Source organism: Diadema setosum, chromosome 7 (genome assembly GCF_964275005.1).
Source record: "Diadema setosum chromosome 7, eeDiaSeto1, whole genome shotgun sequence".
Classification (NCBI taxonomy): Eukaryota; Metazoa; Echinodermata; class Echinoidea; order Diadematoida; family Diadematidae; genus Diadema; species Diadema setosum.
The window spans coordinates 35,662,534-35,689,685 of NC_092691.1; the positions used below are offsets into that span (position 1 = coordinate 35,662,534).

Below are 27,152 nucleotides of genomic sequence, written 5' to 3' on the forward strand. Positions count from 1 at the left end.
AACTGTGAACCATGAATTATAATAACTGCACTCGTACAAATTCATAAAGACCAGACCTCCGTTATATCCTGCTTCAGAGGGTGAACATGGGATAACAAAACCAAACAGAACAACAGTCCACGTCGAAACCTCATTGCCGTCTCTCTGCACGCTTACTCGGTATCCCAGTTTCTCATAATCCTACAGTATATAGTACTGTTTATAGGTCTATATATATACGTGCCATAAATGCAGTGATGCGAACAAAAATGTTTCCTGGTTTCCTGAGAGAGAATTTCCCCGACTTCTCTAAAGTGCATGTAATACCGAAAACTGAAAAAAATATCCGTCCAGAGTTTAGTAACACTCACGGAGTTACGAATAATATCATGAAGTGTAATTACTGTATATTTTAGACGTAATTTCGAATAATTAAAGTGAACTTCTCCAAAACATTAGCTACACGTGGATTAAAAAAATCACAATATAGGCGAAGCACAATCCCATTGCCGCTCTCCCCTCTCTCTTTTTCTCTCGAAATGGGAACTTCGCATGATATCGATTCATGTCAGCGTAGTAAAACACTTCAAAGGAATCAATGTTGAGTGTAACCATGCCGTCCCCGCTCTGCACGAAAAGCGGCAAAACACTCTTTACCTCGGATATAGGGTGTGAGGGAATCACAACTCATGCACCTAAAAGATCCGACTTCATTCATTCATCCATCGCAAATACGTGCAGTAGCATTGTTCAAACCTGATGAGTGGTCCTTCCACATGCGGCTTACACCAGAAAAAATGAGCGAATGATGCCAACCCCTCGTGCCGCCCTGTATAGGTGACTTTTCCAATAGTCAGCATAGGGTACCAATCAACCCCTATATCAACCAGGCATTGTGGAATACGAAGGGGAGGAAAATTCACGAAATCTTCTTTTTAAGGAAACATTACACACTCTTTTCAGCTATCATCTACAAGGATACTGCGATTTACACATGCAGGGTCAATGCATGGTCCCTCTGGTTCTCGAAAGCAGTTCATGGGATATAGGGAATTCTGGTTAATCCCTCCCCCAATCATTCAGGATTTCTTCATACCAGAATTAATTGCAGAAAACAGATGTACGTAAAAATCACTGCCAAACAAGAAACACATTAAAACTTACTTTCATTTTCTACATGATCATTAAGATTTTATTTTTGTTTTTCCATCGCGCGTGTCTAGGGGGAATATTTTACAGGTGAAGGGTCCTAAACGTCGGGGTGACGATTGATTGCAGCAACAATGCATATTATCAAGATCTCTGAGACAAGTTTAAGGGGCGTACATTGCCTTTCTGGCGCAAATCACAGCAAATCATCCAATGTAAAATAATGTAAACGGTTGGAGAGCGCCAGCTAGTGACGTTTTAAATTTAGCAACTAATGGGTCTTTGAAACGTGTGAAATAACTACAACTACACAAAGAGTTCAGATAAGGATCGAGGAGTCTTACTCTACTCACTGAAATAATAAAAATGAATAGAGCTAAGTAAAGCTTATGAAAGGAAAATACAACTCTAATCCACAGAAATTTGGACTTGATCGCTTAATGGACAAGTCCACCTTCATAGTGGATTGAGTGAATGCAGCAATATAGGACACGCGAGTGAAAGTTTGGGGAAAATCGGACAATCCATTCAAAAGTTATGAATTTCTAAAATATCTGCGCAGTCGCTACTGGATGATAAGACTACTACAGTGTAATATGATGTCATATGCGTACAACGATATAAGGAAGATAAAATGAGAATTTCACAAAACTTTACTTTTTGAATAAAGTGCACATTTCTTCGACTTGTTACTGACGTATTATGTTAAGCGTAACATTCTGAAAGAGAGAAGTCTGCCTTCTGAAAGAGAGAAGTCGAGTATTCTTTTGTTATGCGAGAAAATTTAAAAATATGTTGAATATTCTTTATTGTTTCTTTATATCGTTATACACACGTGACATCACAAGGTAGAGTAGTCTTCTAATCAAGCCGTGACTGAGCAGAAACTTTAAAGATTCATAACTTTTTAACGGCTTGTCCGATTTTCCTCAAACTCTCACTAATGTGTTAGTTGCTGCATTCACTCAACCCACATGTTTATGAAGGTGAACTTTTCCTTTAAAGTATGTGAGCTTTGTCATAAAGCATGCTCACGTTGCCTTCAGACTAGGCTATACACAAACAGAAAGTGTTCTGTCATTAATCTCTTCTCGATGATGATAATATATACTGCATGGCATGAAGACCGCAAAACACAAACACAAAAGAACATAAAAAGTGTTCATAAAGTCCACATTTTCTAATTGTTGGTACTATTGCTATAAATAGTTGTACAAAAATAATGTATTGATTCATTATCTGCTAAGAATATGATTTCTTTTTCCACTTTGTTCAGCCATCATCCCACTAAAATTATCATAGTACAAGGGTCGCTGAAGAGCAGGGGAAAGGCGGGACTACAACTTAACACAGCATGGAATTACATTTTAAAATCAGACAAAAATTATTAAGAGAATACTCGTCCCTGTTCACTCTTGATAGACAGGTTTCCCAATAAAGTGTTAAAATAACCGCTAAAGTCTTGTGAGTCAGGCTATCTCGACCAATGAGTCTGTTTTATCACGGTTATAAAAATGTAACGCATTGGAATGTAACGACCTTGCACATGGTCTTGCTTTCCCTTCTCCCATCTTTTATCGAACCATTCTGTCACTCCCGACTCTTGCTTGCTTCTGTTATCTGACCTGGGCCCTGTTGCATAAAAGTTATGATCAAACGCAAGTCAAGAAAATCATATCACTCAAATTGATTTTCAACCAATCAGAATGGAGCATTTTGGGACTTACGTTTGATCTTTTTCACTCTCGTTTGATCGTAACATTTACGCAACGGGGCACAGGTGACCTGTCCTTTCAGTTAGCCTGTGTCCTGAGCATGCCCTTAGCCAGCTAAGGTCAAGGACGAAGTACTTATAGGTCCAGCTTTGTGGTCAGTTATCTTTGCTCTCTTGGGGCTTGGTCGCGTGCCGCCCAAGCCAGGTCTGGCCGTAGCGAATGTATGACGCTCCTAATTGGTATAAACATGGAGATAAAAAAAAAAAAAAAAAAAAAAAAACCCTGGATGATAATTATATATCGACTCCTTATAAACCAATTAGAGACAAGAAAGGAGTCTGATTCAGAGACGCGTCACAAGTTCGGACTATAATAGACACTGTAATACAGAGCGACTAATAAACTTGCTATCATGCCCGGACCACTCTCTCACTGTTATCTAACCTGTCCGACTGAACGACGGTGCTGTGCGTGGTGCTGTGCGTGGTGCGAAGTGATGCTTTGTAATACATCTATTATTACACTCTACTTTAAGTAAAATGATAGCGAAGTTTAAATTCTCAGAAGCGGAAATTTCGTTCGATAATTAATATTTAAATTAATGGATGCTCCTTTCGCCATGACGCAAAACGATCTATTCTACAAACCTGTACCTCCAATATACTTTTCTGTGGTATGCTTGGTATCCAGTCACGGTTGCTATTAACGGTACGTCGGGTAAACACCGGGCAAGCTTTTTTTGGTTGTCAAGTAGAACCATGGTAGGATAATTTGCATATACCATATAGTTTACGTGAGAAGCGATTGAGAAAAGTACCAAATTCTAACGTCTTGCCCACTTACAGTACTTTAGTAACTTTTAATCGGAGACATTGCACGCCTAGATATTACAGACAATGTCATTCTACATAAGTGAGTCGACATGAGGGGGTGGAGGTGGTCCATGAAGAGCACAATGTCATTTGAAAATCCAATTGTTAATGGTTACAATCTCGAGCGTGACGAAATTGTTCCTCTCATCGTAATTATTTTTCTTTCAATGTGCCATCATTGCAACACCCTGTACAAAATACGAGTACGGCGTAGCTAGCTAGCTAAGGCTTACGCCCACACGTGGTCACGGCCGTAGCGCCGGTGGTGTTCCTCACCGATCTCATGACGCAACATCACAACGGAGTTTCAGATCATGTATTTATTACGTGTATGTAGGATCTTTGGTTACACAAACAGGCGCAGGCGCCTGCTGGGTACCACGGACTGCTACTGAACGAGAAACGGTGAACGAGAAGCCATCGCTACGAATGGTATGGCCCGCTAAGCTTCTCCATCTGACGTGAGGACGAAAATTCGGCAAAGATGAATTTCAGCGATGCATTTCGGTCATTTTTCGGGATACCCGAACACACGTATGTAGGCCTATGTGTGAAATACTGACAAACACGATGACGTTCTGTAGCGTAGTCCCATGTAATGTGTTTACTGTTGGAGAAGGGTACAGCTGCCTAGTTTTGCGACGATCAGTCAGGGTCCCGCTGCATAAACTATGGTAACTGCACTGTACAATTCATGGTAACTGTAACTCTGCAGTCAGCGGTAACCATCAGCGATATTTTGGCTTTGATTGGCTATGGAATAATGTTGCTATGTAGTTAGGGAAACATTGATAATTCATTGATTGATCTGGCTGGGTGTCCTACCATCACCGCAGTAGGCCTATGCTTTATTACTCCCACAGTCTTTAAGGGTAACACAGAGTTACAGACCCTGGAGTCCTAGGTTTTTTTTTTTTTTTTTTTTTTTTTTTTTTTTTTTTTTTTTTTTGGGGGGGGGGGGGAGGGGTTACATATGGAGCTCTCTCCAAGGGATTTAATTATAGTAACTTCTTTTTTAATTGTGTGGGTACTCAGAGAAAATATGCGTTAGGGTCCATGTCAAAAGATTTCAATGTAGGGCCTAAAGCAAGTCGCTCATAATTCAAATACACCAGCAACACCAACCAAAAGTCGCCCACTGCGCCTGAATACATAAACAAACGACAAACCTATGTTTTTGCGCCTGGTCAATTTTTGGCACAGGAGGTGTATTAAACCTTGGTTTATTTTTTTTTTCTTTTTACCCATTACCAGAAAAAAAAAAGAAAGAAAAAGAACAGTAGTACTTATTTAGAACCTTTTTTTTTTTTGACATCTAGAACTTTTCAGAGTCTAAACACATTTTCTAGTAAAATGTGTACAATTATGGTTGTTTTATTGTCTAAATAATCTGCTGATTTTACCCCAATATGTGCATTCTGTGAATTGCTGTAGGCTCCAGAGTAAACTGCGACCAGCGCATTGTAGGATTTTGGATCTGGAAAGGCGTAGTATCGCTGTTCAATCTAACCTTATCAATACTAAAAAATGTGTGAACTTGAATACTTCCCAATGTATTCCAATTATTGACAAGAGGATACGCGGAACGTAATAGTCCGTTAATAGTCCCATTTCTGTCTAAATCAATGGCTTTAAGTGATTCGGTCAGCAGGGATCTCCGAGATCGACAACTGCTCACGAAGACCGGATTTAAAACCTCTGCGCTTGCACGAGTCGGTAGCACTGTAGCCTTTTTGACCAGGCACTCTTGCTGCGCGACATCTTGTGGCGCCCGATCACTCGCTGGGAGCTGGTGTGAGCGCGTTTCACTTGAACCCTTTTGCTCGCCACTACACAGCGCGTAACGAAAGGGCCTGGTTCAAGGCTAAAGTCATCGCGACTCTCATGCATTATTCATAACACCAATGCATGAAGTGCCACGCAAAGGTTGCCACGAAAGCCAAAGAATGAATGGGAGGTACATGTATATTGAGATGATCTCGTAGAAAAACGTCTTTTCAAGACTACATGGGATAAATGTGGAAATTAACAAGTGAACGTATTGTATGAATAAGGTAAGAAACGTACGTACATTATAAAAGTAAGCCTTTTGCTGGTAAATTACAAAATTTACAGTAGCGCGAAAATTTATGTTGCTTTTCCAACTTACAGAGATAGCACTCTTTTGACTCGGGGCACTCCCACAGTATAACTGTGTACAAGGCACTCCCCGGGGTTAGCTCCAGACATGAAACTATACTGTTAATGTAAAATTATCTTTAACACAACAGATACACATTGGTGAATGATCATCACTGGATAATTAGGGTAAGCAGTTTGTTACATCACAGTAAGAAAACATCAATAGTCAAAGAAAGTACAATTTGAGATAATTCCACCATTTTCTTTTCTCCTTTTTTTTTTTTTTTTCTTTTTTTTATAGAGCAGTGTACTGGAGTACACATCCACATGTGTGTCTTTATCCATGCATGCAACTGTGTCCATGGCTTGAGCTTAAAACTGAGGGGCTGGATACAGCCACATCAACATGCAATGTACATTACACTCCACTATCAGGAAGAAAACAGTCTCACTTTTCAGTTTCAGTGCCATTTGGGCCATGGAAGCAATCACATGCTCACATGCATTTTATGCTTGTATGCACTGCCCTTTTGTTCAATGCAAATTACCGATTACCTCGACTGATGACATGTTTTATGAGTAATATTATTCTCACCACATTCTGGAGGAGGTACAATGTACGTTTTAAACTCTTCAATATGCTGTAAAAATTTGAAGTAGGAATTCTCTTTGTACTTTTTTTTTTTCCATTCCCCTACTGTGACATCACATCTCAAAATCAAAATCTTTGAATGTATCTTCAATTGGTGTATGCATTTCGTTTTGTAATATACTAAGTACTTTGCATTTCAGATTTCTATGGTGCATTTAACATTATACATGTACATGTGTAGTATGTGTATCAAAGGTTTGTTTTCATGACGAAAGAGGGTCCCATGTCTTCTTTGTCCTTCTCCTCTAACAGTGATGAGGACGAGGATGAGAGAGGCACATTCCAGGGCCCACATTTCTTCACTTTCCCACCGGGTGGCTTCGGCGGCTTCAGCGGCCCAAAGTTCCCCAATGGAGACAATGAAGATGATGGCATGGACTTCCCAGAGGAGGGACCGCCAGGTCGGAACAGACCATTTCCCGGAGGATTTCATTTCGCCTTCGACAGGGAGATGGAAGAGATGTTCAAACACTTTGATGAGATGTTCAGAAACTTTGGACTTGCTGATTTTCCATCCCACTTCAACGGTAAGAGTCTATAGTTTGTTTATTGCCATTGTTTTGCTGCATGAACTGATTTGTGTCAGGGAGATAAACTTAATGTTGATGCATTAAGAGCAAGTTATAAAAAAAAACAAACAAGCAAACAAACAAACAAACAAACAAGCAAACCTGTGTACCTGTGGGTACATACTTGAAAGACCTTTAGCCATGTGATATGTGTAAGTTGGTACATCAAAAACCTTTTCTGAGTGGTCGTTAACATGTTATTTTGTCTTCCAGCTTCTCCCCCGCCCCCTTTTTTAGCAAACATTGAATATTTGTGTTATGGGTAACATATGCCCTTGCCGCATGAGATAGCGTAATCAAACTTTATAGAAATATCAAGCAACTTTAAAAAGAAAAAGAAAAAAGAAGATTCTTATGTGTTCATCTTTGTTGATTATTGATTATCTGAACACTTACCCAATGCCAAACATAGAAGGAATCGCGCAGCATCCCCCAACTCAGCCAGGTCCCTCATCACTGAGAGATCAGATGCTTAAAGAACCAGATAGAGAGCTCAGGGAGGATGCCACCAGCTCATCACAGTCACCAGCCCCACAGCGAGCAGCAGACAGAGTGCCCCGACTGTCATGGGTAAGATAGTTTTTTTTTTTTTTTTTTTTTTTGTGGGGGGGGGGGGTTGTTTTTTAAAGCTACGCCTTAAAGGGACTTTACAGTACTTGTTGAGGTGAGGATTTAGGTTTATAACACTTTTTTTTTTTTTTGTGAGAAAATGAGAAACCTCTAATGAAAAATGAAAGAGCATGTAATTTCAAGAAGGATTCAATGTTTATTTGATGAAAATTGGCCTTGAAATGGTTGAGATATACAAAAATGTGATCATAATAATATTGGCATGCCACAACTTTTATTAGGATCTCTTTCTTTTACCTTGTTTTTAGATATCTCAGCCATTTCAAAACCGATTTTCATCAGATAAACTTTTGATTCCCCTTTTGTTAACATTTTGTAGAGTGGTTTCTAAATATCTTGCAAAACGTTACAAGTTGAATTCTCACCTCAACCAGTACTGTAGAGTCCCTTTTAGAGCAATGATGATTAAGTTCAATAGACCGCTCAAAATTTAACCTATTCATACTGTATAAGTGGTATTGAAATTTTTGCGCAACTAGAACTAGCGCAAAAATAAAAGCACACAAATATTTTTGCTTGCCATATTATGTTCCAGTTTGATATTGTGGAATTAAAAACATGCGAAACTGATCTTACCTGGCTGAGTGCAAAAAGTTACTCACACAAAAAGTTCCACTTTTACAGTATTATATTAAAAAAAAAAAGGAGAATGTTGTTCCTTCTTGTTCCAGAGAGGTTGCTGACTGCTTATCCGTAACCCTAATCAGGCTGGGCTTTTATTTTTGGCTATGCCAAAAACAGGAGGGGGTGGATTTACTTTGCATGTGTATACAGCATCAAAAGTAGAATTAAAATTCTCTCAGCCCACATCTACTATATGATTGTTTTATAGTTTGTAGATGAGAACACTAAAGTATTCTTGTTTGAGTGACGCATCATATAGAATAAGGGAAATATTTTACAGTTTTGTATATGATGCATGTACATGTATTTCAGGCCCATTTTTTTTTTCCGCCACAGAATTTACCTATCCCTGCCTTGAGGAGACTGCCCATTGCAGAGTTCTGACGCATAGATACAAAGTCCTGAAGATTTTTTTTTTTTATTAAATTGACATACAGCAACTATTCTTTCATCATATGTGAGCACTTCTGCTTTAATTATGGGGGATACATGGTAGAGATTAAATGATTCGTGATTTTCAGTTAGAAATAATTTCTGATTATATGAGGCTCATACTGTGTTTATTTTTTATTTGACTTTTTCATTTCAGTTTGATGAGCTCAAGAAGGGGAATCTCTCCAAAATTGTTCCTCTTGATCCAGATGTGGAAACATCATCAACTGCAGCAAAGAAAGATTCAGGTTAGTGTGCACATACAACTTTTAATCCCACAAACACCAGTGATTTCCCACTACAAGCATGCAGAATGTTGAATGTTGACAGTCGGTAAAATTGTTGAATTTGAAAGGATGCAGAGGCTATGGACACATCCAAATTCCACTTAGGGAAGATTGATATGAAGGATAATTGATGTAAAATACTTAGTATTGTGTATCCTAGAATCTAAGTTTGCATATTTTTTTACATTTTACTCTTTTATCTTTATGCTGTGATGGGATGAAGTGGCAGGTGGAAAAACATGTGAATGTCAGCCTGATAACACAAACTTTGTGAGGTTTGTATTAAAAGACCTCAGTGTCATTTTCAAATTGAGTTTTTAGAGTATTACTAATGCATTATGCCTTACTCTCTCTACTAGGCAGAATGTATTCATTTCTTGATAAGAGTGATTTTATTTTTTTTTATTTTTTTTTTTTTTAAATAAAGAAGAGACTCCGGGGTTGTATCATGCGCCATCAGCCTCTACTCATACAATACGTACGGTTCAGTACATGCATGGAGAGTCCCCTTTCCTATGTACGGTCTGTATTTACCGTCTGCATGTAGACATGCGTGTGTGTGGTACGGACAGACTGAGAAAAAGGAACAGTCAGAACAAAAAATACTGCAAAAACAAAGTGTGTTTATTGCTAAGTTTCATACTCAATGCTTCATTTATTCTGAGAGCATAATGTCATGATAAAAGTTAGCCATACTTGTTATCATGTGACAGTGATGTGGTCATGGTAATGAAGGGATAATTTTATGGAAAGAACATAACGTCGGCCTCATGCCAAAAGGGCCATAACAGTGTACAAAGTCTATGGTGTTAAGGCCCTTTTGGCATGAGGCCGACGATAATGAATAAAGGTTTGTTTCAGTGATGGATTTGCCCCAACTATGAGACTGCTCTTTAATTTTTTTTTTATTGCCATTTGTGTCTGGGGTGTTGGACATAGCTGCTGTGGATATGAATGGGTAGAATGGCTGTGCATGGGTTATTGTAGTGCCCACATACTGGGTTTCATGTGGGTAAGATTTGCACAAGCCAATATATGGCACTGCTTGATTTGGAGCACTGTTTAAGGAGGAGGGATGTTCATCTTTCAGCCCCTCCTGATTAAAGTGGGGTCCCCTGTGTCATGCTTGTGTGTCTCCCATGTGTCTCCAGATCTGGATTCTGCCGTGAAGCAGAGAGATGTGGAGCGAGCAGCCAGAGGTGAACAGACCCAGGGGAATGTGCCTCAGTTCAGGTCGTACTCGAGGAGCGTATCAATCCAGACGATCAGGAGGGCAGATGGGGTGAGAGAGACTAATGGCAGCCCTTTTGGCATGCACAAGACCCTAAACTGCCAAGCACATAAAGTTGAACTGTAATGGCGTAGTCATGCACGACACATTTTGCATTCTACCGGTGTCTTATCCACACACACAAAAAAACAACAACAACAACAGGAGCACTCTGTGAGAAAAAATTGCTATGGCATGGACATTCATCCCTTTATGTGCCTGAGCTGCAATCTCAGCATTTGGATGAAAAACAAAGCAAAGCAAAACAAAAATCTGTGTACACACTCATAAAAGGGACATGCAAAGAATTTAATGGTAATGCCGCAGTCCCATACAAATGTCGCAGTGTGGAAATTAAGAGGACTATATTAATATCTCTATCCATAGTCAGTTGGTGTCAGAACATGTGTGGTAATCAGTGTAGAAAGCAAACAATCAGATGTGTTGATTATTGGAGAGAACATGATGAGATCTTTGCAGAAAATTGGAGTTGAAACATGTACATTGAATTCCCTGGTCTTGCCACTGTACATTCTACACAGACATCCCCTTTAAATCTAATGCAGTGCTCCTTATTGAAAAGAAAATATCAGCAACGGCTGTGCACCTAATTTGCAAGGCGTCATAGAAGCTTATTGACAGCATATGTACTCATATACAGAATCAAAAATAAAGTAGAGTAAAACATCTGTGTCACTTGGTGAAAAACTCAATTTTCCAGCTTGACATGATAAGAAATTGATCTTGGAAAGTTCTGCTTATCAACTTCTTCCTTTGATTAGCACTAGAGAGAGAGAAAAAAAAAATGTAATGTAATTGATGTAAGAAGTACACGTTAGCAGATGTGTGCTTAAATAGTAAAGAAAAAAAAAAAGAAATGACAGAAATGAAATAAAGAGCAATGAATGTTGTGCATTTCAGAGGCATTATTTACCATTTGCAGATGAAACAAAAACCCAGCTTTCATGCTTTGAAATAGTTCTGAAATGTGAGTTTTGGGATAGACGCAACCAATGTAAAAATGTTAATCATTGTAATCAATGTTAAATATTGTTCAATATGCAAAGTATAAAGAATAGTTATAATAAAATTGTTTCTAGAATGAAGTGTCTACAGTTATGGTTTATTGAGAAAAATAGAGATATCTCCTCATATCTTAGGCTTTATTGGAAAATTTTTATATGGTAAGATTTTTTTTTTTTATTCAACTGACCGACACATATGCATCAGATGTGATAACTTGAACATTTTCTTTTTAAATCACTGCTCCCATTAAACAGTATGCATCGTGATATGTAAAGGAGCCTGAGGTTAAGAAAGGAATTTCAGCATATTTTATGATCACTTTGTCGAAACCTCCGTTCTTTCAGACAACAGAAACAAGACGGACCGAGATCGATGACAAGGGTAATGAGACCACCACGGTAACCACCACTCAGGGTGAAATGCCCCACCCTGGTATCCCTTCCTCGTTTCCTAGGCTGCGTCTCGGGAGACCTCCGGGACATCTGGAGAGTGAAGAGCATGCTGACTCCATGTTTGAGAAGTTCTTTGGATCCTGGTTTAGGAAGTAGAGGCATTCAAAGCTTTCTGGAGATATTAGAATGCGGAAACATTTTGCTAGCAGAAAGATGGCAGAGACATTGAAGAAAAAGAGCATAATGAACCAGAATAATCACGCATCTGAAGCACTTACCTCATAAGTGCAATAGAAAATACTGTATGAGTTGTATTGAAAAAAGTATATTATCATGACCTTGCATTATTTGTAATAGATAAGAACTCATATATATATATCTCATCTGAGAGCTGTCAAGTTACATTCAGTGTACACTGCATTTTATGCGTGATTAGAATTCCTTGTGCATATGTGCTATGTATAGACTCTAATGATATGATGTTCAAACATGAAATTTAAAGTTGTTAACATGGACCAGCCTATCATAACATAAACTTGTGGCAGAGAACCTGAAAAGCATGTATGTCTTAATGGTGGCAATGTTTCTTCCAAATCTATTGGGCCTGTATGAAATATATACAGAGTGCAGGGTGGTTCACAACTTGAAATTTGAGAATATTGCAGAAATTGTATGTGCTTGGATTGCACATCACAAGCGATATCGTGATTTATTTCCTGTTATGCTGCTTTCGTTCGATGTTCTGTCTCAAGTTTTGCACACAAGTTTTCTTAAAGTAGCTTGATGTTTCTCAAGGTTTGCATGTGCATTTCACATGTCTGGTTACATTTTGTTTTGAGCATGTTGCCAATTCTTTAAGGATTTTGCATAGCATGTTGCTGGCTTTTGAGGATGTTGCAGAAGAATTTGAGCATGTTGCAGTGACATGCTCAAACCCTAAGATGATGATAGTATCTTGGCCAAAAAAATTTTGAACACATATTCCCAACATTAGTGTGGAGAAATAGTTAGAGCACAGTCACAGTGCATTACTTGTTGATAGAGCGATTCCATTGGAGAATAATGTCAAGTTTTGCAATGCTTGTACCAAGATCTACACAGAAAGAATAATTCAGTAATTCCGAAGTCGATTTCAGTTGAATTTATTTCTTTTTTTTTCTCTATCTCTCTCTTTTTCATCTAGTGCTCAGAATAATCATTGTATCCCCTCATGCATGTGTATGAGGTGATGATATTATATATGGCTCATTTTCTGCGTAGCTATACATGCTGATTATGCCTCTCCATATATGTCTCTACTCAATATATACATGGATATGGAGTGAGAGGAAAAATTGGATATCATAATTTCCATATAAATCGACTTTTGGCTTAGCACCAAATCCATATTAATAGATACAATTTTAGGAAAGAAAGATTCTGATCAAAATAGGAAATTGCTTTAAACCTGCATCAAAGTCCCGTGGTCGTACGTGACCCATTTGGCATTTTAAGAGCTCCCAGAAATAAATCTTGCCATCTAAAATGAGCAATATCAGATTTGGTTAGTGTTCCTTGAGGGGAAATCCAGTCCAAATATAAGTTAGTCTGATAAGAAAGAGTAAAATTGAGTTCAACTGTAAAGTTTTGATTGAAATCGGGTGAAAAATAAGGAAGTGATGACATTTTGAAGTTTTACAAATTTTTTAGGAAACAGTTCTTGAATGGTCAGCATGAATATGCAAAATATGCAAAGTGAGCATGTCACCCCCTCACAACTTGCCATATACGTTGTAGCTTGTACATAAGATTTTGAAATTTCCAGTTTTTCATTCAAACGCAATTATGCCTGCGGCTCAAATCCTGGTATATCTAACTGATCACTATTATGAAGTTATTCAACCAGGAATAACATCATATTTCAGACTTCACTGACAGAAACAGTGAATATTCGTTACTTTTTGTACACGATCAATGGAATACTGTGAGGTTATGACATGGTCAGCTCACTCATTTGCATACTCATATCCACTGTACAAGTTCTGTTTTGCAGAAATGAACAAAACTAAAAAATGTCATAACTTCCTTATTTTTCCATCCACTTTCAGTCAAATTTTTACCATTGAACTCATAGGATTTTATTCTTTTTTTCTCAGACTGACATATTTTGGACTAGATTTTCCCTCTAATAGTATAGAATGAGAAGCATGATGATTGCTTTTTACCGTGCTTGGAGATCATGCAGATGTTGCTGAAGGGGGTCTCCCAAAGCTAAAATGTGACTCCATGTCTTGACCAAGAAAATTAAAGGCTCCCCCTGATTTAGGGGACGATGCTTCCCTATCAAGGTTTGTGTACTATGTATATTATCTGTTTTCCTCTATTTAGATGTGTGACCGTTTGGCAGCCCTGGTTAAAGGCATCCTTCATGTGTTAAGTGGGTAGTATAGTGTTAGTTGAGAGGGAGCTTCAGGTTTCCAACTTTTCTTGTGAGATAATGAGAAACTTCTGATGAAATATGAAAGAGCATACAATTCTGAGAAGAATTCAAATTTTATTTGATAAAAAACGTTTTTTTTTTGTAAATGGCTGAAATATCCAAAAACAAAGAGGTTGTAATAAAAGGTGGGACCCACCTTTTGTAAGGACCACATTGTTTTACATTTGTTTTTGGATATCTCAGTCATTTCAAATCCCCATTTTCATCAAATTAACTCTGAATTTGTCTTGGAATTGAATGCTCTTTAATATTTCATAAATTTTAAATATTATCCTACAAAATGTCAAAATCTGAATCTCCAATCTCAACTAGAACTTTATATCCCTTTAAGATTACTGTATGTCCACAAGGCAACACAGAACAGGATTATGCTCATTTTGTTGTTGTGCGCTGTTTGTTTGTTGTGTGTGTGTGTGTGTGTGTGTGTGTGTGTGTGTGTGTGTGTGTGTGTGTGTGTGAATAGCTTGTGATGAGTAAGCGTTTGTCTAAATTTGTCTAAATTAGTGTGCTCCCTCTGTAATTCCGCAGTTGAAAACGTTAGCCCATTGGTGCTTCAAATTTCACCAACGATTTGCATTTTCCAAAAAGCTTGGATATTAGATAACTTGCCCCTCGCTGTTTATTTATGCAGTTGTGTCTTCAACCCGAAAATCATACAAATGTTTAATTGTTTAATGGACATAGTGCTCTGGCAGCAAGCATTTCGAATTTAGGCTTCATGTTGCTGTAAACATGGAACACAAAGGGAAATATTTCATTACGTATTAGAATTTCATTGTGGCGTCAATTTCAAATACAGTGTAGCCTAACCCCACACGAGATATAGGTCCTGTCTTTGGAACTTGTATCAGAGAATGAACATTCTGTCTCAAGGAGGTAATCAAAACCAACATCTTTCGTGTTTTTGCTCAATATTTTTCAAATTTGTGTGAAATTACACATCTTTGTTATTGTAGATAGAGCTACATGTAATGCACTGCTGGTGGTCGTAAGCCCTAGTCCAGGTATCACAATGGACCAGTTACCTACCTTTGCTGTCTAGTAATACTGACCTGTGCATTTTCTGCTCACCGTCAAAGACAGTTTTAACGACTTTCACACGTGAGTTTAGAATATCCAAATTGATGGAAGCCCTTTGAAATGATTTTCATATCTTATTCCGAATAATCAAGTACAGATACTAGTACCTACTTATAATCAAAGTGAATCCATTATGTTAAGAAGTAAACCGACAAAAACCTTCCCTGCTCACCTATGCCCAGAATTTAACCCCTACCCCGCTCGTTCCAATAATCCCACTGATATAAATTTTCACAAACACATAAGTACCTACGTGGCTACCTATGTTATATATCTTATGAATAACATACCACCAATATCCCCAACACACGCATACACACATTTTAACACACACAGTCACAACCACAAGCGAGTACACAATGAAGGAGACAATGCTGTGTCCATACATCTTGAAAACGTTTTCGATATCACCTGATTGTCGTGAAAAAACAAATTCAATTCAATTTCAAAGTCAGTTCAATTCAATTCAAGTTTTATTAATAACCTTCAAATGAAAATTCGAAGACTAACCATACTTCCTTGATTCTCATAAAAATTCGACAACAGAATAAACATTATTAATCTACAGCATGGGGACAAAGAGAGGGAAAAGACACGAAGTTGAAACTACAAATCACACACGTTGTATTGATTTGACTGTGTGTGCATTATAAGGAACATTTATATCATGTTCTTCACAAAATACTATATTATACGGTACTCATTGGAGGACTGTGTGTGCATTATAACGAACATTATATCAAGTTCTTTTCAAAATACTGTATTATACGGTACTCACTGGAGGACATCAGTGAAATATTAATTGATTACCGTGACGCTATGTGTTGGATTTATACACGGACATACATTTACTGTCATTAAGGTATATGCGCGTATTCATCTCCTGGGGGTGTTTCACAAAGCCGTACTTAGAGTTAAGAAGGACTTAAGTGCGACTGGTGATCAGTTCTTGTGCTGCCGAATTATTGAGATTCTGATAAGTACAGCACACAAGAACTGATCACCAGTCGCACTTAAGTCCTTCTTAACTCTAAGAACGGCTTTGTGAAACACCCCCCTGGTTAGTAATACTGCTGAATAAGACAGACATGGTCGTGCAGACGGTTAATTGGACACCATATATCGCAAAGTATCACTCCGCGCTGAATACTATCTTTTCCCTTTCCCTTTACTAATCGTGTTAGTGCGGCAGGTGGATGCAATTTAATCCCTTACTGCTTCCGTGCAACGACACGTTAACTTTCCACGAGGGATGAAATATTCCGCTGTGGGGATTAATGAAATACTGCTGAAAAAATTCCCGGATCTTTGCTGAAAGTGGCACAAATGATTTATCAGTTGATGTCACTGACTTGTACATTTCAGAATAAAAAAAAAAAAGAGCAATGAACACTCAAAGCAGCGTATATCTCTATCTACTCTATAAACCAGTACACAGGGTTGTAAACAAAGCTTGCAGTTTGCAAGATAAGCGTCGACAAACGGCTTTTTCAATCATTCTATTCAGAAATATATCGTATTACCTGTCTACATATCTATTTCTCTATCAATGTGTCTATCAATTTAACCATGCATCCATCAATATCCATATTCCTGTTATCTCTGTCTATCTCTGTTTATCTATCTATCTATCTATCTATCTATCTATCTATCTATCTATCTATCTATCTATCAATCAATCAGGTAGTCAATCAATCTATCCATCTACCTACTATTATCCACCTATCAATCTACATGTTTTGGCGATCTGGAGAAGTGAGCTACATTTCATCCATTTAGGTTCCTTGTTGTGTACGTCACATACTTGTAGGTTCATAGGTAACTCGCGAATTTCAACCCCTGTCTTCCGCTCGTCCTCCCCCACCACCCCCCCCCCCCCCCACACACACACATATGCACAAGGAATAAATCGATCCGGTATCACTAATGCCGGGACGGCAAGAGCTAACACAGTTAGGGATAATAATGTTGTCAACTGGAGAAAAACCACTTTGGATTCTCGCTACTTTTCTCGCTTCCTATATACACCATTGCTCAGAAAGATGAAAAAAAAGAAATATAGCGTCCTTGAATTTCCACCACATCTCTGTAGAGATGCCCGTTTACGTCCAACTCACTTTGAGAGCTTGGATGTTGGAGCCTTCATTGTTCTAGCGGAGCCTGCTTATGTTGATGGACCGTGAAAGAGATTTTTGCAAATAATTGCAACCTTGAATTAATTGTTTGTTTCTGTATGTATATCAACTATTCGTTATTTAAAAAGCTAAATATCCCATTTATCTAATAGTTGTTAAAAATATCAAACGGTGCATTAATACATCTTCACTATCATAAACAGGAGACCAGTCAGTTTTTATTTAACAGCGTTTTAAGCAATGTTGATATTCCGGAGTAATATCACGCTTTTAGTAATGACCCTTACCGGGTATTCCTTTTTTTTTTTTTTTTTTGCATAAACATAGCTTGATTTTAGGGAACGGCGAATTTTCCCAAGACCGGGCTTTCTTTCCGATCTTTCCTTTAATCCGGAAACTTTTCATTTTTAATCCTTATGTACTAGTTTGCTCTGCAATGGTTTCACATGTTTGTTTGTTTGTTTTTTTCGAAAGTGAGACAGGCCTTTTTTTTTTTTTGCTCATTCGATATAAAACGCATTCTTCCCATCTCTCGCTATCAACTCATGGTCCGTGCGATCTGGTCATTAACCCTCACATGCAGCATTATTAAAGCAATGACTCTCATTGGCATTACACACATCACAGGTCGCTAATGGTACACATAATGGGAGGTAAAAGTTAAAGGGATGGTACAGTATTGGTTGAGCTTATGAGCTTCAGGTTTCCAACTTTTTTTTTGTGAGATAATGAGATTCATCTTATGGGATATGAGAGAGCATTTATACATTTCTTTGAAAAATCAAAAGTATATTTATTTGATCGAAATTGGTTTTGAAATGGCTGAGATTTCCAAAAACAAATTAGTGGTCCTAATTAAAGGTGGGACTGATCTTTTATTAGCACCAATTTGTTTTACTTTATTTTTGGATATCTCAGCCACATCAAAAACAATTTTCATACTTTTTTTAATTCCTCTAAGAATTGTATGCTTTTTAATATTTTACAAACGGTTTCTAATCATCTTACAAAAAGGTAAAACCCGAATCCCCCATCTCAACCAAAACTACATCATCACTTTAACCATGATGCAGAATCAATATTACATATACGAAGTATTGGGAACCGAACGAAGCGGAAATGGAGCATGGCAGACAGGGAAAGGGAGGCTTAATGTACTCTCGTCGAAAGTGAGATTCTCCAAACGAGATCTGGGAGTGGGATGGGAGACTGCTCGGTCGGATCAACGTATTGTCAAAGGAGCCATGTGCGCAGTGCTGGAGTACACACCGTAACAGGTATGTATGGGAATGTGTGGACCTAGAAACATGGAATCTGTGATAGGGGACACGATTTCGACATGAGCATTAATTTCGCACCACGGCAAAGAGATATAGATAAAATAGGTGGGGAGAAGGAGGAGAAGGAGGACGAGGAGGAGGAGGAAGGGAAGAAGAAAACGAAGAAGAGGAAAAGTTGGGTAATGGACTCTAGACACAAGATAATAAAAAGTAATGAACATGTATTTACGTTCTATCACACTCCTGCATTTTCAATGAGCATGATGGGTACTTGCTAGATTTAACAGAATAAGTCATCGTGAAAAATCAATTTCAGCTATCACTGAGTCACTTGAGCCATATGTAACACAAACAGAAGAGAAAAAGAGATAAGCATCGCAACAGAACTATAATAATTATAAGCATCTGCTTCGGAAATAGGTGTATCTTGAAAAGTTGCAACAATAAAATGATTTCTTTTATGGCTACATAAATCTCTGTCTCTAAATCTGAGGCTATATAAATTTCTACAATGCAGGCTCTGAGTGACATGCAGACATAACTTTATAAAATACTACGTGAACTCCCCGCAAGAACATTTATCCCACTGTTCATACGTCATTGAGACAACCTGTGACACTTTGCTGCCGCAACCGAGTACCACCCTGGTAAAGACATAGCATGGGGGAATACAAACTCGAAATGTCTATCGTGATTCCCGTAAAGCCTGTACACGCAGTCAACATGTTGCCATCTGGCGAAGATGACAGTTAACTGCAATGATTACATCATTGGCTGGAAGACGAAGACATGCATGCAGAACGATGTAAGCGATGGGTGATCAATACCCGTGTATATTGCTAAATACAGAGGGGGGGGGGGGGGTGGGAGGGAGCAGAGAGAGGGGGTGGTGTAGAGAGTTGGGTAGGGATGGGTCGAAGTGAAGGTAAAAGGAGAGTGATAAATCGATAACGGACAGACTCTAAAACGAGACACGTCTAGACATTACGCAAAGTCGCAGAAAAGGCCCAGAAACAGTAGATTGGGAACCATTCCGGTCCTCATCATCTTGTCGGCCCGCTCTTCCTCGAATCGACTAAGACGAGGCTGGTAGGAGTTGTCTCCAATCCCCACCTCTGTCCAGGTAATCCCTGGCCTGCACGAGCCCGTGTCGGATGGCCTGGATATTCCCTGGCGACTGGACCGAGGCAGCTGCGTTGGTTCCTCGGACGGGATCTGTGTTAAAATCACAAGTTTCGATTATTTGATAAACTCAAATTAATTTGATTAAATCCCCAAACATAATAAAGAAGGTGAGCAATTGAGCAAATAAGGAAAGATAAATGAAAATGTAAACAACATAATCAATCTGAGTGATGTTCGTTAACACAAAGCTTCGTTAATTCGTAAATGCAATCAGGTTTGTTACTCCGAAGGTTCGTATTCCGGAACACATGCACAAAATAATTCCTTATACCTAGATGTTCGTTAATCCGAACATTAATGTTGTTTCGTTATTCCGAAGGTTCCACGTTCCAAAGGTTCGTTAATCCGACAATGAAATAAGGTTCTATACTTTCAATACTATATCGAACGTCCGGGAAGACGAACCTTATTACGTTTGGGGATTAACGAACCTCCAGAAAAAGGAACCATTTCCATTGTCAGATTAACGAACCTTCGGAATAACGAACCTTTTGTTTTTTTTTAATTTTCGGATTAACAGGTCTTCGGAATAACAAACCTTCGTGATAAAGTGATAGTTACCACCGATCCAGAGTCAATGCATGAATAAAATTAATGAAACACGCCCCCCCCCCCAAAAAAAAAGAAAGAAAGAAAGAAAGAAAAGAAATAGCATTACATTTATCAAATGCAGTAGCTGCTTTTGATTAATATTCTGGCGTACGTTTTCTCTTTTATGTATTTTTTTTTTTTTACATTCAAGATGCTCACGAAATAAATTTCGTGAGCATCTTGAATGTGAAAAAAAAAAATACATAAAAGAGAAAACGTACGCCAGAATATCAATCAAAAGCAGCAGGAAATGTCATATTGCGAGAATCCTCAATGTCCGGCGGAATTCACTTGAAATTTGATACTGATGTGGAGAAATGTTTGAATTACAAAGTGTTCATACCTTTAGGGACCGCAAGAGATAAGCGGTTTTGAAATGTCCTCTAATACACTTCACGAGTGAATTCATCTGATTTGATTTCTCGAATTCTATTCTTCCCGAGAACCAATCTTCCCATACTTTCCATATTGCCAAGGTAAATAAAGGATATTACCCTTACGGGAGAAAGAGGGAATTTGATTGATCTACCGTTATTCAAGAAAAAAAAATATTTTACCATCATTGTAAAAGAACAAAAATGAAAAGCCGTTATCACGTAACACAATTCAGTCATTGTGAAGGAGACGTTTAGTCATCTCGCATTTGCATCACTTATTTCTCATTATCAGTTTGATTTCGAAACAAACCTTAACGTTTGTTTCTTATTTCCTTAAGTTAAGATATGGATGCTATCGACTCAATCCTTGACGTATAGGAACATCAAGAAGGGTCGTAAAGCCATTGCAGCATAATATTCCCCTTCATTACTCGTGAATGTTGTGCCTATAAAAAGGGCAATTTGATTGAAAATTGAATAGATATACAAGACCCCATTAAGTGCCCAATGACACAATTATACCATGTTAAGAGAAAGGAAAAGCGGAACAATGTCAGCATACAAGAAATTACAACAAATACACACACACACACACACAAGCACACACACACACGAACAAACAAACAAACACACACGCAATAAATACATGAATAATGCTTACTTTGGATGTACATCATGGTGTTCGTTGCCCCCGCCTTCAGAAAGAGCTCTTGACTGGATCTCAGTGTGATAGCACTTCGAGCGAAGTCGAAAGAGGCGTAGAACTTGAAGAAATCCTGTCAAGATAAAACACAATGTTGCTATTAAAGACATAATCTCATGACAGTCTCCTCGAGAATTCTTTACTACGGACATCGTGTCTATTTATGATCTCCAAGTATTCGTCAATTATTTTGTCAGAATGTGTCCTGCGGCAAGGACATATGTTACGATCTGTATGATGGAAAGTATACCTTGCACTGGATTGGTAATGGAGACTCATGTTGTGTGAAATTGGCAAAAGACAAAAACAAAACCCCCCCCCCCCCCAAAAAAAAAAAAAACAAACAAAAACAGAACAACTTCTCATTTTTATGAATGCCCTTGATGGTTGATAACTAGAAATTCCATTCTCTCTCAAGAAGAGTTCTAATTGTGTTGGACTACAGAGATTTTTATGGTCACTTTTTGTCAATGATTAAAAAAGGGGCAATACAATGTCAGATACAGTGAAAACTCAAAGGTAATAGATCCTTGGGACATAAAGGAAATTAGCTGGATACATTGTAACAGAAAACCAAGCAATTAAGAGTGTTTGTTATTTTGCGCATTTGATACCACAAGAAAGAGCTTGCTATGCATAGGGTATCTACTGTATCATAAGATATCTCTGTATCTACTTTCCATTACATTCAGTTTTTAAACCTTTGGCCTCCAAGATAATTATGTATACAAGCTGTTCTCGTACATCCACGCAATATGATGTATTCTGTCATAAGGAAGAACACGCATAATGATAATCATACAACGTAACATGATAGTATACAATTTCTTTTATAACACATGGTTTTCACTTATATTTGGATGTTGAAATCATGTCTCTTTTGCATATAAAATGTCAAGAAGAAAAGCTTTATAATCTTGAAAACAGGATAAATTCGTGAATTGAACTCGATAACTTCAATTATTCTCGCCAGAGGCAAGCTTTACTCTGAAAGTCTATCATTATGATTTGTTTGAACTTTCTTAACCAATATTTTGGCTACTTCACAGGAATAATCTATTACAAAAATGTACCAGAAAAGGACAAAAATCTTCGTCTCTGATATTTTCCAATATTTCCGATAATCGACGGTATTTCATTCAGATGTATCTAAACATCTTTTTTTTTTTCCAATAGTGTATGGATATCTTGCTTATTAAACTTTCTCTATTAATGGCGATAGTGTCTAGATTCCTTGAAATGTAGTCCGAAACTTAAGATCTTGACATTTCTGAATATATCTGATTTTTTTTAATTCATCTCAAACTATGCTTGCTAATTGGATGCTTATCTCCCACATCTTTTGCTGACTCTATACAAGAACGTGATCCCGCAGAAATGCATCTTTTGTCACCTTCAGGAGTGAAGGCATACTGGTGTCCCCAAGGATGGAGGTAGCAGCGACCTGCCGGAAGCGGAAGTAAGGGTCTTGACCGATGTCTCCGGGAGTGAAGACTCTGTTTTCCAACAGACCACAGATATCCCGGATGTCAACTTTCTCCAGAGCATTTGGATAGTGGGCCCATTCCTGAATAAATGTTCCAACACTGCATTAGTTGTTTCAGTTCAAAGACAGTTGGTCAATGGCCTAAACACTGGATAGCCAGGAATAACAATGTTTTGCACTTTCAAATAGCAGAAAAATGAATTTTATCATTTTTTTTTTTACATCATGAATTAAAAAATTGTGAGGTGCTGGTATGATCAACTCACTCATGTGCATATAACGTAATTATGCGAGAACCGTTTTGTAAAACTTGGCAATATTTAAAATTACGTCCTTAATTTAAATCTGATTTTTGTGAAAACATGCCATTATTATGCCTGGAATTGTCTTTTTGAAATGAACTCAAGTTTTTTTTTTTCTTGTCTGGAATTGCCTTGATAATATACGACCAGCTTATTTTCCCCAGGCATTGACCAATCCATCCGAAGTGAATAATAATAAAAACTTTGAAAGTGTTCCTCGCATTACTGTGTGTCTGGTTCCGTCTGACTGTTTAGCACTTCAGCGGCGTGTAATATCACATCCATGTATGAATGGTGTAAATTAATATATATATATTCATTAGAGCTCGATATTTATGACTGTATGATCTGCCATCTCCCATTCGAGATTTTGTCTTGCTTTCTGGATCCATGAAATAACATGAAGATTTGATAACAGATACTCACACACACACACACACACACACACACACACACACACACATACACTGTGTGCTTTCTACATGTTTTAAATTTCTTAAAGGACAAGTCCACCTTCATATACATTAGGATTGAGAGAATGCAGCAATATTAGTAGAACACATCACTTAAAGTTTGAGGAAAATCGGACAATCCGTTCAAAAGTTATGAATATTTTAAGTATCTGCGAAGTCACTGCTGGATGAGAAGACACTACAGTGTATGATGTCACGTGCGTACAACTATATAAGGAAAATAAAAAGAGAATTTCGCAAAACTTTACTTTTTGAATAAAGTGCAAATTTCTTCGACTTGCTACTGACGTATGGTAAGGGTAATATTATTCCCCCTGCCTTCTGAAAGAGAGAAGTCGAGTGTTCTTTTGTTATGCGAGAAAAATGGAAATATTGTTGAATTTTCCTTATTCTTTCTTTATATCGTTGTACTAATGTGACATCACAAGCTTACTTAGTCTTTTCATCCAGCTGTGACTGAGCAGAAACTTCAAAAAGTCATAACTTTTGAACGGATTGTCTGATTTTCCTCAAACTCTCACTGATGTGTTCTACTAATATAGCTGCATTCACTCAACCCACATGTCTATGAAGGTGAACTTGTCCTTTAAATCTTGTTCCATGGCACGCCTACCCATCGCAACGGATGCAGTACCGGGAGTCTGCCCGATCCCCTTTCTGATTGGTCGTCAAAGAATGCCATATGGAGGAGAAAAAACACAGAAAATGAACACAAATAAATTGAGGCATGTTACTGAAACGGTGCATATTCATTTGTGCATTGTTGAACAAACTAATTAATTTTCCTTCAACACTGCGTATTATATACCTTCCTAGAAATAGTCATCATGTTAAGTTTGTAATACATACAGGCACAGATTCAGACACAAAGAAATATGACACTTAATAATGACAGAATGAAGTAAAAATAACCACGGACATCAGATTCTGTAAACAGTCACTGAAAAATAAAAGACAGGGCATTACTTAAACAAGAATGGTCGAAAAGGAATTATCATGATGTATTAGATGAAATTTCTAATTAAAGACCATGCTGATATCTATATCGCCTAGCATCTATAAAGTCTTGGAAAATATTCAAAGTTATTTATAAGAGACTATGTACAGTTTTCTCAATCTTAATAACCCACTAATACATACCGAAAAAAAGTTTAGATTCAAAAGGGAAATTCCACCGTCTTTATAGGTGAAAACCAACGAAATACTCTTTTATCAACTGACATATAAATAAAACAAAACAACAACAACAACAACAACAACAACAACAACAACAAAAATCATCACAATTTTGTACGCTTTCATTTCACCAATTTGTGTATGCTACGTGATCGATATGAACATGTACTTTAAAAATCAATATCCATGCTGAGTGTATATGACCGGGTGCCACAAATATTTATTGTTAGGGATATGCAAGCGCCAACACATTTCTCTTTTTGATCTACAGACAAACCTCATTTAACAGAAATCTCAATGTACTACTGAGTATCTGGTTAAAATACCTTTGCGTGTTAATTGCACAAAAAGGGTAAGCGTTTAATATTCTAGAATAATGAAGTTCACAAGATCCCTTCAGCATTGCTTTATACGTATATGTATGTATATATATATATATATAATATAATATGATTATATAATATAATATAATATAATATAATATAATATAATATAATATAATAAAATATAATATAATATGATATAATATAATATAATATAATATAATATATATATATAACCCAATTAATTCTTCCTTTCCATGTGTCGATAGGAGAAGCACTTGCGTATCGTAGGACTATCACTAATCTTAATCGTAATGTTTCAAATGATTAATCCCACCTTTGTCGTTAAAATATATAGAGAGATTAAATTTTACTTGTAAGTACAAAACGGAGAACGTAGAACAACTGACTTATAAAATAGGCCTAAATTATGATTCATGTAAATGTCATGTATACTTTTGTGGAAATGCCGCTGGCGTTAGTGCATGTACATGCATTCAGAAGCACATTCCCAGGTTGACGGAGCTCATTCAAGATGTCTCTCATTATGATTTAACTTCTCCCCACCCCCTTCTTTCTGTGAACTGCCAACCTCCTCAAGTTTCCCCACTCACCGCTCTGTAGAAAGTGGATGACCATTAGAATCCAGGCGAAGGAGCTGGGGAATCCCCTAATAGCATCACACAGTCCATGGAGTTCAGCCCACTTTTTCACGAAAAGTCCAAGTGCGCCGATCTTCCAGTCACCTGTTGAGTGATGTAAGCAGTGATGAATCTGTAGACCCGTCATCGATATGCTGTTAAACCCGTCTAATTCATTTAATGAACATCTTTTTTGAAGGGAGTGTATTCAAATTCATTCGCAAACATGATTGTATCAATTTGACATCACATTTATACCTCATCATAATACCGATGAGTACACATCAGGTTGAACACCTTAGAGTAGAGGAACTTGAAAAATCTGTAATGGAATAAATGCTGTACGCCTTGATTCACATGGATTCGTAATAACGTGTGTATACATTTTTGCATGGTTAAAGGGATGATGTAGTTCTGGCTGAGATGAGGGCTTCAGATTTCCAACTTTTTTTTTGTGAGATGATAAGAAGCCTCTCATAAAATGTAAAAAAAAAAAGAAAATATGTAATATGAAAGAGCATACAATTCTAGAAGAATTCAAAGTTTATTTGATGAATATTGGTTTTGAAATGGCTGAGATATCCAAAAACAAACGACGTCCTAATGAAAGACCGGGATACGCCCTTTATTACGACTACTTTGTTTTGCTTTGTCTCTGGATATCTCAGCCATTAAAAAACCGATTTCCATCAAATAAACTTTGAATTCTTCTTAGAATCGTACGTTCTTTGATATATATTAAGTGCATGGTTTCTAGATATCTCCCAAAAAAATTTAAAAAATGTGAATCCTCCATCTCAACCAAAACTATACGGTCCCTCTAACTTTCAAGATAAAATTTCGCAACTCAAAATATCACGGGCGGAATGTGTTACAATGGTTGGTCAGATAATATTTGTTAAAACATTTCAACCGGAGAGAAAATAACTATTTAGGGTTTAGAGTGGAGAGTAACTGCATTTTCGAGCTGTCTTCCATTTTTGATGTGAAGGCAAACAGATACATCGCCGGAAATCTCATCATGTCAGACAGAAAATAAGAAAGTGAGAGTATTTCAGTTTCAAGTTTCAACGAAACAGTAAACCATATCTACCACAAATGCAGATCAGGGGGGGGGGGTGTTTCACAAAGCTGTTCTTAAAGTTAAGAAGGACTTAAGTGCGACTGGTGATCAGTTCTTGTGCTGAATTATTGAGATTCTGA

At 37.6% G+C, this 27,152-nt stretch overlaps 2 protein-coding genes across 3 annotated transcripts; one reads left to right on the forward strand and one right to left on the reverse strand.

Annotated features, from left to right (window-relative positions):
* Nucleotides 1-4,057: 4,057 nt before the first annotated feature.
* Nucleotides 4,058-14,038, forward strand: LOC140230757 (HCLS1-associated protein X-1-like). Of its 2 annotated transcripts, none has more exons than XM_072310894.1 (6): nt 4,058-4,249; nt 6,741-7,015; nt 7,470-7,627; nt 8,901-8,991; nt 10,182-10,312; nt 11,671-14,038. In XM_072310894.1, the coding sequence occupies exons 1-6, from the start codon at nt 4,200-4,202 to the stop codon at nt 11,872-11,874; spliced, it is 909 nt and encodes a 302-aa protein (XP_072166995.1). In that variant the 5' UTR covers nt 4,058-4,199; the 3' UTR covers nt 11,875-14,038. The 2 variants fall into 2 exon arrangements, with proteins under 2 accessions (XP_072166995.1, XP_072166996.1); XM_072310895.1 differs by having other exon boundaries at nt 7,473-7,627.
* Nucleotides 14,039-19,747: 5,709 nt separating this feature from the next.
* On the reverse strand, nt 19,748-25,947 carry LOC140230447 (uncharacterized). The gene is made up of 5 exons (XM_072310601.1): nt 25,923-25,947; nt 24,423-24,466; nt 22,942-23,115; nt 21,507-21,621; nt 19,748-19,907 (listed from the first exon to the last, which is right to left on the reverse strand). Exons 1-5 carry the CDS (start codon nt 25,945-25,947, stop codon nt 19,768-19,770), a joined length of 498 nt encoding a protein of 165 aa, XP_072166702.1. The 3' UTR covers nt 19,748-19,767.
* Nucleotides 25,948-27,152: the final 1,205 nt, after the last annotated feature.